Source organism: Lytechinus variegatus, chromosome 5 (assembly GCF_018143015.1).
Source record: "Lytechinus variegatus isolate NC3 chromosome 5, Lvar_3.0, whole genome shotgun sequence".
NCBI classification, from domain to species: Eukaryota; Metazoa; Echinodermata; class Echinoidea; order Temnopleuroida; family Toxopneustidae; genus Lytechinus; species Lytechinus variegatus.
The window spans coordinates 44,593,019-44,610,064 of record NC_054744.1 but is presented as its reverse complement, the minus strand read 5'-3'; the positions used below and the strand labels follow the sequence as shown (position 1 = coordinate 44,610,064).

The 17,046-nt window shown below is 36.3% G+C and overlaps 1 protein-coding gene across 1 annotated transcript in view; it reads left to right on the top strand.

The window, feature by feature from the left end:
- The first annotated feature begins 2,681 nt into the window (after positions 1-2,681).
- Positions 2,682-17,046, top strand: part of LOC121416256 (threonine--tRNA ligase 1, cytoplasmic-like) — a 28,397-nt gene continuing 14,032 nt past the window's right edge. The window contains exons 1-8 of the mRNA XM_041609771.1: positions 2,682-2,798; positions 5,827-5,928; positions 6,535-6,616; positions 8,459-8,558; positions 9,293-9,538; positions 10,884-11,001; positions 11,790-11,854; positions 12,740-12,818. Coding sequence (XP_041465705.1) covers positions 2,727-2,798; positions 5,827-5,928; positions 6,535-6,616; positions 8,459-8,558; positions 9,293-9,538; positions 10,884-11,001; positions 11,790-11,854; positions 12,740-12,818 — 864 coding nt within the window. The 5' untranslated portion in view covers positions 2,682-2,726. The remainder of the gene's footprint in view (positions 2,799-5,826; positions 5,929-6,534; positions 6,617-8,458; positions 8,559-9,292; positions 9,539-10,883; positions 11,002-11,789; positions 11,855-12,739; positions 12,819-17,046) is intronic.

Sequence of the window (17,046 nt, the reverse complement as noted above, 5' to 3'; positions counted from 1 at the left end):
TCTCTATAAGGTCAATAAGCCTATACGTGGCGCTTTGCGCGTATAGTGACTCAAAATATTTTCCGGTGCCCCCCCCCCCCCACCATGCCGTGACCCATGGTACGCCACATTAGGTTAAAGCATTATCCTGCAAGTTAGCTACTACGGCACACTACAATCATATCAATTTGTTTGCGCTCCTTTTTTGCAGTGCGTAGCGTGTTAAATTATTTCCCTATGGAGAATAATAGAAAATACGCAGTTTTTGAGGGATTTACTAAGATATCTCCCAAACGCGTCAACAAGGTGATCTATCAAAACAGAATAGAATAGAGCAGATTCTCACCTTGAACATGATATGATTTTCATTTAATTTTAGTCAAATTAAGTTCTGTCACTTTTTAGGTTTTTGGAACCTTTCTTGATGATTTTGGAAATCCATTTGTACATGAGCCAATGGGCAAGTGCGGGAAACGAAACGTTTGATGCGACTTCACGTTATTGTAAAAAAATATATACGTCACAATAGACACTATCAAAAAAAGACATTTTGCAGAAAATGCTGTAGATTGCGAATACCTAAGAATTATTTTGATTGGATAAAAAAAAACCTCTGTCACTTTTCACATTTGCAAAAGCTTCAGTGCAATAATTGGTCACTATAGTTTGGCGGGTTCAGCCGATGGCATTGTGTGTACACAGTATAGTACACAGTACACACGCATAGCTAGGCAACGCGCAGCGCGTGAAGAATTTTGCACGTTTTCATTATTCGTACAGCGACGACTTGAGTGTATGTTGGATAGGACTGTACCATTTTTGACCGGGGGTGTGCTAATGAATGCAAGTGATCAAAAAGAGTTACAAAACTGAAGGGAGTGAGAAAACAAGGAAAGTGAGAGGGAAATTTATGAAAACAAGTAATGCGAGGAAAAATGACAAGAAAAGGAGAGAAGGGAGAAGAAGTGAAAACACGCGCAGCTGAGTGCGCTCACGATATGTAAGTTGAACACCCCTGCACCGCAATGTAGCAGCCCGCGCGCGCCACTATACACGTAGACTGCCTGCACGATGCGAAGACAGCGGCGCGTATTAGTGACTGTGTGTTAATCGTCCCATTTCTATGCCTTATAAGAGGAGCGTTTTTTGTACACAACAAATTGATATGGCCTTTCTATTTTGATCCAAAATGTTTATTTTTACAGTGCAAATATTTTTCCATATCTTTGTATAATTTACCTTAAAGTATTCACCAAATGGGACCAAATGCCAGTAATTCAATTCCAAAAATTCAAAATCTTTTTACATGTGATTATTGTAGGGGGGGGGGACATTCCCCATCAAACTCCCCCTGTGCTCGAATTGGCGCTGTAACGCAATATTTAGTTGGCAAATTTAGCTGGTACACCCCCCACAAAATGATTATGGCTAGGGCCCTGTTAATGATGAGGATGATGATGATGATGATGATGATTAATGGTATTATTAGGTGGAGTATGCATGCTAATGATGAGGAGGATCGATGGTGATATTGGTATAGTGATGAGGAGGATGGTGATATAATGGTATTTATGAAGAGGATGATCCAGGGTTGATGAGGAGGATGGTGATAATTGTGATATATCAATGATAAGGAGGCCGAGGATGGTTAATGCCGGAGGATCAATTGGCCCCATTAAACATCAATTGGTCTTCAATTGGTCCCAGTTTTGCATTCTAATGGGGCCAGTTTGCCAAATTGAGACCAATGGCACTACATTAATAGGAACTCGATCGACTGGTATCTAATTTGGACCCATTGGACCTATTGAAACAAACTGATACCAATTGAATCCAAATGAAAACCAATTGAAACCATGCAATTGAAAATTCAATGGGTCTTCAATTGTTCCCCACATTTAATTCTAACGGGGCCAGTTTGATCACTTGTCCCTACAAAATAAGGATCTCAATAGGTATCTAATTTGGACCCATTGGACCTATTGAAACCCATTAATACCAATTGAACCAATTTTGAAAAAAAAATGGAAATTCAATTGGTATTGGTTTTCAGTTGGTCCCAACATTGATCTCTAGTGGGGTTAGTTCATCTAATTGACCCTAAAATAGGACCTCAATTGGTATCCGATCGACCCATTGAACCTATTGAAACCAATTGATACCAATTTAATCCAAATTGAAGTTTTTTTTTAAGTTCTGTTTTTATTACAGCAAATTAAAATAAATCACAAAATCTACAAGAAACCAATTGAAGTTCAACGGGTTTCAATTGGAATTTTGTCCGGGCTCCGGTTGGCTAGGGTGCTGATCTCGTGCCCCCAAGATTTCATGGGGGCCCCCAGGAAATCTTGGGGGGTGCATGGAATCAGCACCCTATATAGCCGACCCCCGCCTCTAGCTTAAGGCATACATGACTTTCATTTATTTAGACTCCTCAAAAAAGAATTGGCGCATTACGTCCGCTGTTTACACAGCGGGACCCGGGAGACACCAACTTCAATGCCTATAAAAAAAAAATGAATGATGCAATCTGACTGAAACTTCTAACATTTGGCTTGGTTCAAACCATAAAGAGATGTCTCTATGGTTCAAACCGCCTGCGCTGATCTCTTATTTCAGTTTAATAGTTGAGCACAGCATGGCTGACGACGTGTCCGCGGGCGTGGCAAAACTTCAAGTTGGGGACAAGCCAAAGGCACGCTGAATTTTAGTTTTTCTTTGTTAAGTTTTACATTTTATATTTCTCTATGATATCAAGTTTGCTATTTCGACATTGCAAGCGTGTACTCCTGCTAACACGTCAAAGAAGAATGTCTGTGGTTAGTTGGAGATCTTTTTTTTTTTAGAGTAACGTGTGAATGTATGTGTGGGACTGAAGTGAATTGAAGACGTCAATGACATGACACGTCCACTGCACTGACGTTTTTGGTTTATGACAAATTATGAAAATATACTTTGTAACGTTAGATCTTAGTACGTATTCTAGATCTACATGTATTTTAGATGAGATGTATGCATAAGTGATGAAACTTTTGAAGTTCAAGTAGGCCTATGTAGTTTAAAGGCCAAGACAAGTCCACCCCCCAAAAGAAAATCCAAGACAATCGACAAGCCAACGTCTAACGTTTCTCTATCATCTATACAGGGTGACCAGACGTCCCGTATTTTTCGGGATTGTCCCGTATTTTGCTTCTTTGTCCAGGCATACCGACAATCCCTTCCCGGGATGTCTATTTGTCCCGTAGCTAGCCTAATTCATTTTCAGAATATTGAACAAAATGTATTTTAAAGTGATGAATTTTTATCAAAATAACCAACAAATGACGAAGCAGAGACAACAATAAAATCGTTAAAATAAACTTTTGCAAGTTTTGCAGTGATTTTCTTGCTAACCCAATACATCGTAAACGAACTGGCCTCCTGCCATCGTGTGGTAGGCTACTATGCCAAAATAATCACAAAATCGGTGGGTAATTTGTATAATTATATTATGGGTTCTCAGATTACTGATTTGGAGTTATAGAGTTTTCATAACTAGATCTAGTTGTTTCAGCTTTCGTTTTGGGTCTTGTATATGATGCCGCGATGTTTCATCTAATTCTTAAGTAAAAACAAAAATCACTTTTAAATTTTATTCATTTCTAAACCTTTTTTTTATTTTTAAAGTATATTTGAAAAACACCACATATCATGATTTTGTTAGAAGATTGGATTTTTGTTTGCTTGAAGTTTGAACTTTTTTCCTCTTTCTTTCTTTTCTATCCTTCTTTCTTCATCCTTCTATCCTTCATCCTTCTATCCTTCCCGCTTGCCCATTTTTGTTCCATCTGTCTTTATTTCCTATTTGTCTTTCCTGATCCTTTCTCTGTTCATTTGTCTTGAATTTCCTCTTTCTTACCCGTCTTCTTTATCAAATTTCCCTTTTTTATTTTCTTCGTTCTTTCTTTCTTTAAACTTTTTTTTTCTCCCCCTCCCTTCCTCTCCTTTTTCTTTTAATTCTTTCTCTTCTACCATTATGTTTTCATTCCCTCTTCACTTCATTCTTCCTCCCTCTCTTTCCTCCTTTTTTCATTAATTTTATTTTTCCTTCTAATTCTTTCCCTTATTCTCTCTCTCACTCCCTTCCTTAATTCCTTCCTTCCCTCCTTCCTTACTGTTTTTTTTTCTTTCTTTGTTTGTTTCTGTCTTTCAAAGAATGAAGGAAACATTTTTCTTTTATTCAATCTTTCGTCCTTTTTGTTACTTTCTTTTTTTTTCTTTTCTCCTTTATTTTGTCTTTCACACATGTATTCTTCTTCCAATCCTTTCTTTTTCTTTCTGTATTCAATTCAAAGAATGACGGAAACTTTTTTCTCTTTTATTCTTTCTTTCATTCTTTTGTTCTAACTTTTTTATATTCTTTTTTATTTTCCCTTAATTTTCCCCTTAATTTTTTCTTCTCAATTCATCTCTTTTGTCTTTTCTTTCTCTCCATTGTCTCGTTCACCCTCCCTTCCAATTCCTTCCAATTCACAGGTGTAACACTGTATAGCCTTCTTTGTTGATCTTTTGTGTCGATCGTCCCATATTTCATTTTGTGAAATCTGGTCACTCTGCATCTATGACTATATGAGTTTATCTAGTAACACTGAAAATTTCATCAAAACTGGAAATAAGAAAGTTATGAACATTTAAAGTTTTTGCTTATATGCACATACTGGTTGGTATGCAAATGAGGGAACTGATGATATCACTCACTTTGTCTTGTAAAGTTGTATTTTATTAGAAGAAATATGAAATATTCTAAATTTGTCCTCAATGTCATAATATGTGAAACTAACTTTTATTTCTCATTGAACATGTGAAATTGCCATTGTTTAACACTATATGGTTCAGTCAAGTTGGTCCTTATTGTCAAATCTGTAAATTCAAATAATAAAAAACATAAGAAAGAATGAGTGAGGGACATCATTGATTCTTTTATTTGCATGTGACTAAATAATTGTGCATATATTTTTTGAAAAATAGCAAAACTTTAAAATCAAATGTCATAACTTATTTTACATCCGATTTTGAGGAAATTTTCAGCATTGTGCTTGTCTGATTTTTCTCTTTTGATTTAAATCAACATTTTGATGTAGTGGACTTGACCTTTAACATCAAAGCATTGATTTAATGTCAATCAACAATCAATCTCACTGGTTCATGGTTCCAAAAAGACCAAATGGCATAGAGGCTAGCCAGGAGGCTTCTAATCTAGAGAGTAAAAATCATTTACTAACGTATGCTTACTCTTCACAAAGCCAGGAATTCCTTTCTATTCATCTGCACTTACATGTATGCTCTACAGTATGAAGCCAGTCATCTGCGTGCACTGCCCCAAAAACCTGCAACTTTCGCCCCAAGATTTCTACCTTCATTCTATCAGATCTAGCCCTAAATCAGAACATTGAGAAACAATATGGTGGCATAAACATTGGGCAAATCTCCCCCGTCTTTTCATAATGTTTTTCTCATTTTTTTGATGAATTCTTGTTCAAGAATGAAATTGATACTAGCTTAGAAATTTCGTAAATGAAGTTGTATGTGTCTGTAAAGTTGGGGAAGAACAATGAGAAACAAGATGGTGGCGTAAACATCATCTTTTCATACTATTTTTCTCATTTTTTTATGAATTTTTGTTTTAAATGAAATCGATAGTGTAGAAATGTCGGAAATGGTATTCAGTTAGTCATTTTGAAAATATCCTAAACTCACAAAAAGTCAAAACTAAATCACCACTTTCAATTTCTTCATTTCTAGCACATCTCTTTAAATCTTGGCCAAGCCTCTGTACATTTAGATCCTACTTTTGTTTCTTTATTGTAGGAAGCAATGGCTTCATCTGGCAAGGGGGAAGGGAAGCAAGGGAAGAAGAAAAAGGACAAAAAAGGAGGAGGAGGAGGAGGAGGAGGGGCTCAACAACATGAGGTATGTAAGCATCTATTGGATTATCCAATTATACATTTGTTACCATACTGTAATGAAAGTTTTTTTGCTTTGTGACTTTGCTGTTAAACTATTTTTGGAAAGAGACAGAAACTCAAGAGGAACTTACATGCACACAGTGCACCTAACTTTCTTTTGATAGCTAGATCTGTAGAGCAGTAGTTTTGCTGTCTGGCAACCAAGGTTTAAAGCATTATAGATTAGATTTTATTGTACTGTTTTGATTATTATAATAGCTTGGCCATTTGTTGCATTCTGCAAGCATTCATGCTCTCTCAAGTAATTTGACCATCAACTACCTCTACTAAGAAAAAAAGAGAAAAGGTTTCAAATTGAACTTACTCAGTTATAAATCATTGATCTTATGCAAAATGATCATGATGGAGTTTGAAATGGATCTGACTGAGCCTGCATATTCATCTAAAGAAAATACTCTTCATAGATGTACCACAATCAACCAGTCTGCTACAGATGATATCATACATGTCTAGCAATGTGGTGGATGAAAGACAACTTCAGAAGTCAAATCATATTCAAACTTTGAATGAGTTCTAATGTTACTATTCTGTATGTTGATCCTGTTTTCAGCTGAATCCATGGCCAGAATACATTCAGAATAGAATTGATCTGTTTGATAGACTAAAGGCTGAAGCTGATGCTCAATTTGCAGGTTTGAATTCATTTCTATTTTTATCCTACATAGATTAAACCCTTCATGGTTAATGGTTCAAATGGCATCATGTGACCGATATATTCCAACTATGTTGAGTGACATCAAACCTCGACTTTGCAAATTATCTGATGTCATTGTTTAAGATAACAACATATTTAGGGCAATTCCATAAAATATGTACGTCCGACCCCCACTATGTGGGACATTCATGAAATTTTCTGTCTCTGATTTCTTGTTCTTTTGACAGTCTGTAATGTTCTCAAAGGACCATGACTTGATCAGTTTATAAAGTGAAGTAAAACTTGAGAAAAATGGGGGTTGGATGTAGAAAAAGGTTGATCATTTAATATGGAATTGCCCGTTAAGTAATCATTTGGGTGCCTCAGTCAGCGAGCTGTCTCTCCCGGTGAAGTCATGTGATTCCTCAGCGCAGCCACTTATTCCCATTCTGTGGATTAGTGGCTTGGGGAAATGTAGGTCATTTGAAGCAAATTACTATACTCAACATGCTCAGTGGCTAGATTTTGCGTAGCTGCGGAGTAGTACAGATTTTCTGTATTTAATTCTGAAAAATTTGAACACTAATGGTTTCATGCAAAATACAGATTTCTAAAGTTCCAGTTTTATGTGTTGTCTTATAGTATTTCTTTTAAAGTACTGATCTCCTTACCAAAATACAGATTTTCAGCTTTTATTACTGAAATTTTCTTGTTCAGATTAGCAGCTATGACCCTGGTTGTAATTCATTAAAAGTATGATATAAAGCAAATACATTAGGGGTTTTCTTTGAAAGCATAGTAGGAATTATTGATCCTCAGATAGACTGGCAATTTAGCTATTTTTTTGTTTTTTGTCAGACCAATCTCTGATAAGTAATTCCCACTCTACTTTCTCAAAACCTGATTTATTTTAATATTATATCAGGAAAGTGGGACAGGGGGGGGGGGGGGGGTGATGTTTACACCATGATTGATTTCATTAACAAGTTTATAATATATGCCAATGCCCTGTGATTGCTGGCCATGTTTACATGTAGGTACTCCCCCCCCCCCTCCCCGTCTTAATTTTTATATGTTTTGGGGGCTAAGCCGCTTTTAAATATCACACACACAGCACTACACAAATAGGAAAGTGAAATAGAGTGTAACAAATTTATAAGACCAATGAGGGTCATAAAGGCCAGTCAACAGGGGATCCATCATGACTGTGGTCTACTTGGCTTAAATTACCCCCCCCCCCTTTCCTTTATTTCATCTAATTATTATTGACCCATGATGGAGTTGGGAAGATTTGGAGAGAAAGACCTGTCGGCTATTGTTATTGGGTTAACCTTTTCCTTACTCAGCCAGCCTCTCTGTCATCCAGATCCTATTTTCTTTATCATGCAATATGACATTGTTCTCAGTGACTTGTTTAATATGGATGTAAATCTGTATTCTCTAGAAATGCCAAATAAAATAATGATATTACTAGTTCATCAAACTAGATGTAGATCAGATCACTATCTGGGAATGTTTGTAAAGCACTGCTTATGATTACCCCAGTCCTAGCATTGCTACCCAGATCAGATGCTCAAGCATTTAAAGCATTGATCCCACTGGGTGCCTAACTACACCTTGTTGGAGAGTGGCAAATTTAGGTAAATGCCTTGCCAATAGACGATGATGGGTTATGGACCCTGGACCTAATGTAGTAGTTCAAAGATCAGAAACTTATCCACTGATCCAAAATACCTTGGACTCCATTCACATTTAAAACAATCACTTCTCATGGGTATGCTTGAAATCATTCTGATCTGTGTATGTAACATGATTAAACTCTGTTTTTTGTTCTCTCCAGCCAAGGTCCCAGCACCAATCAAAGTCACATTACCTGATGGTAAGGTGGTTGATGGTCAGTCATGGCGTACTACTCCATATGAAATAGCTCAATCTATTAGGTAAGTTGTACTTGATCAAACCTTATGGTACATATTCATAAGTCAGTTTAACCAGCCAAGTGGAAACTCCCACTTCCCTGGTTTAACCATCGTGGGTTAGATCACTACCAATGCCAAACTTATGGGAAGTAAAAAAATAATTGATTTGTACATTTTATTTTTTAAACAAGATTGCTGTGCTCTTTGCTCATGATTTTATGCTTGAAAAATTACACACAGTTATAAATGAATTGAACCCAAAATGTTTTTATGAAGTGAACCTTAAAACGGTTTTATGAAGTGAACCTTCACTGTTGGCTATCCATAGTTATACTACAACGTTAGACCCTAATTTAGATTTAAAGAGAGATAGGAATATATGCCATTGAATTGTGTCGTTCCTCTCCTCATGTTTCACAATGTTCATATAGGTTATGGTTTGACAGCATTATGATTCTCCAAGTGCAATTCACAGCTAGATTTTACATACCATTGTTTGAATGGTATGTCCATTGTAATATGATATGAAGTTGAATTGAATAAAATCAAGTAACCATACTGGAGCATTTATTCAAATCAGAGTTGAAATTGTAGTCGAAGTATTTGACAGTTAAAAATTGTTATATTGTTTGTTACAATCTGTCTCCTAGGAAGTGCTTGCTACAGATTAACCAATGTTTTTATGTGTATCTGTTGCATAACTGGTTTATTAGAAACAAATTTTACTTCTTAATTGCCTTTTCTTGACACTACAGCCAAGGACTTGCAGACAATGCAGTGATTGCCAAGGTGAATGGTGTGCTATGGGATCTTGATAGACCGTTTGAAGAAGACAGCAAGCTTGAGCTTCATAAGTTTGATAGCGAAGAAGGACAACAGGTGTTCTGGCATTCCAGTGCTCATGTGTTGGGTGAAGCTATGGAAAGAAAGTATGGAGGATGTCTATGTTACGGGCCTCCCATTGAGAATGGATTCTACTACGATTCATTCCTTGATGGACAGTGAGTATCTAGTGGTCCTGGGCCCCATCTTACAAAGAGTTGTGATTGATCTGATCAATCGCAATTATGGAAAGCCAGCAAAGTCAACATATAGAATGCATTTTTGCTCATATTTTTTTCTGGATATGAATGTATATCCATAAATTCATTGATTTCTTGGCAGATCGTTGTGTTCTCCTTTGTTTACAATGGACTTTTTACACATATCCTAAAAAAGATTTATGACAATGATGGATTTCCATAGAGTTTAGATTAATTGGATCAAGTTACGATGATTGGATCAATCGTAACACTTTGTAAGATGGGGCCCAGGCACATAACCATATCTGATATCAGTGGGGATGGGTTTCATGTCTAGGTCCCATCTTACAAAGAGTTATGATTGATCCAATCAACTACAACTATGGAAAGCCAACAACATCTAAATTACATGTTTGTTCAAAAGTTTTTTTTTCATATAAAGTATATTCAGAGTTATATATGTAATGTGCAGGGATTATATTAATGTGGTGGGCAAAGGGTTATATTCAATTCATCTAGGGAACATCCTCGTCTCTCATATCAGTGAGGATGGATTTCAGGTCTAGGTCCCGTCTTACAAAGAGTTATGATTGATCCAATCAACTACAACTATGGAAAGCCAACAACATCAAGATCTAAAAAAAAATGTTTGTTCAAAATATTTAGCATATAAAGTATACTATATTCATAGTTTTCTATTTAATATGGTTCTGGAGGTTTTATGAATGTGGTGGGCAAAGGGTTATATTCAATTCATCATAATTGAGTGATTTGTCTTGTCTTCCCGTTGTTGCCCACAATCATAAAAGTTGATTATTATGGCTAGTAGGATATGATGATCATTTCACAATGTTTCAAAGGATGTATTTCATATCCCTTTCTCGTGGTCAAGACTTGCTGATTTTTACTTGTATCAGTAAGTTGGAAAACAGAAAGGAGAGTAAACTAACCCATTATTTCCTGAGATCTCTTCAATATCATGGAGAGCTGGGAAGTTATGTGTACACCTTCTGCTAGAATGGGTGATTTCAAGTTCTGTGTTGACCTTTTGGTGTTGGTGTAAGGTCAATTTTTACACGATTATAACACCAAACACAAAATGAAAATGGTCCAGAAAAGTCACTCACTAGTTGTTTAGATGTCAATAATGTGATCTGAATCAGTTTTGCAAACTCTGAGTAAGTTTTGGAGCTAGGGGAAGCAATCCAAATTTCAACACCAACACCAGGGCCAAAACCGGACGTTAAATCACTCAATGTTTTTCAGTTATTGCCTGTGCAAATATATGTATGTTAAATTGGGCTATTTTCCTTTGCATCGACAGGCAAGTATCAAGCAATGATTTTGATAGCATCAACCAGATTGTAAAATCTATTCAGAAAGACAAGCAGCCTTTTGTTAGACTTGAGATGACCAAGGAAGACCTGCTCAAGATGTTTGAAGTAAGTCAACGTGGGGGGGGGTTGTTTCACAAACCTGTTAACTCCACATACATCTTTTAAATGATTGTTGTAGTCTTTAGGATAGTACCCATGAAGTTTTGCTTTTTAATGGTTTTGTGAAATGCACCTTTGGTTATAACTCACAAAGACAGTGATCAGCTTGAAGTTTTGACTCTGTCAAGCCAGCCATTGATACCACCTTTTCCATTCATCCTTTCCACCCCATAATGCTATACAGCCAGGAGGCTTTGATTTTCCAACATTCATCACAAAATTCTTTGCGACCCATTTTCTAGATCCAATACACTGATTCATGCAGTATGTAGAGTTTGAGAGCTAATCATGTGTACAAGAGTGTAGCAAGCTATCTTGGCGGATGTTTATTTATATACCATATTGAAGAAGACAAGACTGGAACCTCATTGTGCATTAGGACTGCAATTATTAAATTCAATTTTATTTATTTTTTCAAATTACAAGGTGAAAGTATGAAATAGGCAGCTTGGAATGATATATGAAATGTGATAAGACAAACCCTTGTGTAATTAATGCAGCCCATATGTGGTGGGAATAAACTTAAAGTTATAATATATACTGCTCAAGTACCATTCAATTTAGAATTTCCATGAGTGTGTCTTGGTAAATGCTGAACCGTTTCAAAGCTCAAGATATTGTTCACTAGCCTCGTATTGAGAAGTAATAAACATATCAGATAGCAATTGTACTTACCTGAGTGTTTCATAAAAGATGAAGTCATTCATTATATCAAATGATTTTTTTCTCAACAGTATAATGAATTCAAGAGACGTATCATCTCAGAACGTGTTCAAACTCGCACTACCACAGTGTATAGGTAATGTAAAAAGATTTAATTCAGGCTTGATATCCTTTCGGTAACTTTGAAAAAAAATGAAATGTATGATCTTCACATTCTCATCAAGCTGTAATGTTGTGTAAAATAATAATAATAATAATAATTAGACTTATATCGCGCCAAATCCACTCTGTAGAGTGCTCAAGGCGCTTTTTAGGAAATTATAAAAGAAATTAAGAAGAATTGAACACAAATGTTTTGAGGTAATTTTTGAAAGTTTCAGAAGTCAAGCACTGTTTGATGTTATGAGGGAGGCTATTCCATAGCTTCGAGGATGAATAAACAAATGATATTTCACCCCAGGTTTGGGAAACTTTGGGGGTAACAAGAGAATTGGAAAAGGAGGAACGTAAGGATCTTGAAGGGGTATGACTTTTGATCAGTGGAATAAGGTACTGGGGAGATGAGTAAAGGATTAAGAAATATTTGGTAATACTAATAATCTGATATATTTGAAATTTGAATTTTATAGATGATAACTGATGGGAAATCAAACAATTTTGTAATCATAGTATTTAGTCATCAATATTTTAATTAAAACAGTTGTTTATTTGTCCTTTATAATATATTTAATGTTGGTGCACACATATATTTGCTCACATCTGTGCAATTTTAATTGATAATAATGACTTCCCCTTGAACGTTTGGATGTACCCTGTATAAAGCATATTGAAATTCAAAGAATTCTAGTATTCAATTTATCAGTGTATTTCATTGTGTTCAGGTGTGGGCCTCTGATCGATTTTTTAATTGATTTGATAATAATGACTTCCCCTTCAACGTTTGGATGTACCCTGTATAAAGCATATTGAAATTCAAAGAATTCAAGCATTCTAATTTATGATTGTATTTCATTGTGTTCAGGTGTGGGCCTTTAATTGATCTGTGTCGTGGTCCTCATGTTAGGCATACTGGAAAAGTGAAAGCCTTTGATGTTGTCAAGGTAAGTGATGATTCAGACTTTCTTGGCCTGTGTTCTGAAGTCTAGTTAATTCAATCTCTGGGCCCGGTTGCATAAAAGTAACCATTATGGTAACTTTGTCATCAATTGGTATCTTTCATGGAATCCTTGATTCTGATTGGCTGTTACCATCGTTCCCATGGTAGTAACCATTGGATGGCAAATTTACCATAATAGTAACTTTAATGAAATGGAGCCCTGGTCTGAAGTTTTAGTTAAGCTATGGATTGCCAATTGTGACACAGGTCTCTGAGAGTTGAGGTTGATTCTATCAGCTTATTTGGCACTCCAAACATTCACAACTGTGTGAGAATATTTGAGAAAAAGTAGATTAAAAAGTAAGGCCTGGTGGGTGTTTCATAAAGCTGTTTGTAAGTTAAGAGCGACTTTAAGAATGACCGATGATTCTTTCTTGTGGTAAAGGGTATATTCATTGGCGATTGGTTAAGCACGTAAGAAAGGTTCACCAGTCATTCTTAAGTTGCTCTTAACTTACGAACAGCTTTATGAAACTGCCCCCTGGAGAAATAACTAAATAAACATAACAAGTGCACAATGTAAACAAAATTTTGACATGTTTGGCTTCCAATAATTTTAGCACCGACTAAAAGTTAAACTGGGCTTCAGAATACACATTATTGAATGCAGGTTAATTTGTAATATGCAAGAATATCACAGAAAATAGCCAGATCCTGGCAGAAGTAAGAAAGTTACTAAATTATTGATGTAACAGAAACAGACAATTTTTTTTGTTGAAAGAAATAATAGCTGTTTAAAAATCTATGGAAAGTTACATTGAATGTGATCAATCCTACAGCACCATTTATGCGAAAATTTATGATGATTTGTTTTATTGAAGGCGTAGGTAATTAGTGTCTGATTAGACATTGCATCCCTTTCTCGTGGTCAAGACTTGCTGGTCAGTTTTATATCAGTAAGTTGGAAAACAGAAAGGAGAGTGAGTTCTTGCATTATGTTTCCTTCACACTCTCTATTTTCTTTTATGGAAGAATTGGAAATAAATGCATACACAATGTTAATAGTTATAATTGCCCTCTGATAGTCTTGTGACATGCATTATTTTGTACTTTCACCTTCTCCATTCAAGGGCAACGGCAAACACTATTTCACAGTGTAGAGTGTTGAGGGATGACAGTATGCTTACAATGCGCAAGGTGGATGGAGGAGGTAGAGTGGAATAGCATTTGTTATACGCATCGCAATATTATTCTAGGCCTCTGATTGGTCAACGAACCAGCAATCCAAATTGATACTGCAGTATAGTGTACAAATAATGCAAGTGACAGAGGGCTTTGGTTACTATTGGATCTGTCCAATTGAGCAGATATTGAAAACACTTGAGGCAAAGGTAAAAGAGGGGAAATAATTCTCACTAATGCCCCCTGTTATTAGATTGTTTGTGTACTACACTGCCTACTACACAGCAGTTTGAATGGCTGGTTCTATGAACAATGTATCCATGTGGTTTGATAAAATATATAAAAGGAAGTTACCTTGTTTATTTAGGTTTATTAAAGTTTTATCCAATTCCAATTTACCATGGAGGAAATTTTCCAAACAGAAAACTCTGAACGATATGGTAAAAATGAATGTATCAAATTCCAAATACTTTGAAGGTTGAATAGAATCAAAGTTTAACGCATACACATAGAGTGTAGTTGTTTCATGGTACACAGCATTCTTTTGAGAGCATATGTTGGTCCTGAACTCGATGTTCATCCTTATTCAACTGGGGGGGTCAATTTAACCCCCCCCCCTCCCCTGGAGACTTAAAGACGCCGCTTTTCCGACAGCAGCGGCATTGTTAACATTGAAATCTTAATCAAGGTTAAGTTTTTGAAATGTCATCATAACTTAGAAAGTATATGGACCTATGGACATAGGATGATCAAGTGTTACTGAACATCCTGTCCGAGTGTCAGATCACATGACCAAGGTCAAAGGTCACTTAGGGTCAATGAACTTTGGTCATGTTATGGGTATTTGTGGAATTGCCATTATAACTTTGAAATTTTATGGATCTAGTTCATGAAACATGCAAGCCTTGAAATAAGTGGGCGCTGAGCGCAAATTCGCGCTCATAACGCCATCAATTGCGCCCATGAAGCCCCAAAATCATCAAAATTTTGACGACCGGGCGCAAATATTTTCCAGGTAATTGCGCCCGCCGTGAGTGAGCAGTGAAGCCATATCATACATGTAATTTAAATATCTGTAAAGCCAAAATCAAATAACTTTCAATTTACGATAAACACAGTTTAAAATTGCCAAGTGCGTCTTTTTCTCTGTACCATAAAAAGTGAGCTACGTCCGTCTTTTTTTTCCTGTAATACATATGCGCGCGTTCTTCCGGTAGCGGTTTTTCCATACTTCACCATGTGCAATTTCTAATGCACACATTTCCAGTCGGGATATCACAATTCTGTGATATAGTAATTCGAATTGCACAGGAGATAAATCCCTGTTCACAGCACATACGATGTGCAAGTCTTTTATCCTCACAGTCGCCGACCGTGCTTGTCAAAACGGAGCCTTAATAATCCAAAATAACTTAGCTTATAGTTGTGAATTGTAGCTTTTTAATTTCTTTCCTGGAGAGGGGTAAATATCAGACAATAAATAATCTAACAAGGCTCCATCTAAAAAAAAAATAAGGAGGACGCCGCGTGCACTTGAGTGTGGTGTTAGCAAGCCAGTTTTGAGCTCATGTCTGCCAGAGCTCTGGGTGAGAATTCTATCAGTAATGGCCTAAGTGATGGTGATTTTCCGTTTGAGATAGTTTAGATTTCATGTTAATATTTGAAAACTGTCAAAAAACTTTGATTTCTTCATTGTGATGAATATTTAAGTTATTAATGAATACATTTTCACCGAATTCAGACTCTCCCAGAATGAAAGGCATTTTCTGTGGAGATCTGCGTTTTCAAATAACTTGTGAAAAACTTACGGTACGTGAACCTACAATACATGTACATGTACATAGCCTGTGGCTATGTGCTGGAATTTGAATAGACTGAGTTATTTATTGATTTCGTATATGCAATCCAAGTGCACCTCACAGCCACAATCACACACAAACACTCACCCACTCCCATGATTCAAACCATAAAAAAAGCCTTAAATTTTTTTTTTTTTTGTAAATTTATTTTTTGATCTGAATTCTCTCTTTCTCCATCTCTCTCTTTTTTTAAAATTTTTATTTTATTTATTTAGATTTTTTTTTTTGGGGGGGGGTTCATTGATCATGGTTCATTAAAGACGAAAAATAAATAAGCCCATGTGTGTGTGGTTGTAAAGGGGATGTGGAGTGAGGGTGTCAAAACAACATTTAAATCTGATTTCTTAAATGTTTGAATAAGCCTAATACTTAGCATATGCTATTCATTTACTAATTAAAAAATTGCAGTAGCTGCGCTTACTATAAACAAATTTGCGGTGTGGTTCACCGTTATATATATATTTTTTTAAATTGCCCCTGGTTCCAGAAAATTGCCCCCGGTTCCTGTAAAAAGCCCGTGAGCCGGGGGCAATTTAAAAAAAAAATTGCCCCCGGCTCACAGGTGCTTATTTCAAGGCTTGGAAACATGGACGTAGAGCAATCAAGTATCCCTGAACATCCTTTGTGAGTTTCAGGCCAAAGATAATTTTGGATCAATGGACATAGTGTTTTATTTTATGAATGTTTGCCTTAGTGAATAATTATTCAATAGCTGTTTTCAAAGTCAACTCTGCTGCTATATCGAATCACGTATTGCAGGCGAGACTGCCAGAGGCATTCCACTTGTTCTACTATTTGAATCTCACCAAGATGGCTACCAAGAGAATCATAATAATAATAATAATAGCCAATTTTTATAAAGCGCTTTTCCCAGAATGGCCCAAAGCGCGTTACAGCATATTATTACCCCGGTCATTGGATTCATTTCAATCAAGCACGAAAAGTGCACAATTTCCACTCCCTGGGGAGCGTTCCTTGCATTCATCGCAGCCACATTATGGCGCACATTAGAAGCAGCCTTTTCTCATGAGTTCTCCACTGGGTTTACATGCACTATCCAAATCTGTTATGCAGGGAGCATGAAGACAATGATCGGTGTCAAGCTTCGCTTATCCTGCTCTTGGAAATTTTCTTCATCATATTTCTCAGTGTCTTCATGTTGAGCTTTGGAAATATATCTCTTAACACACT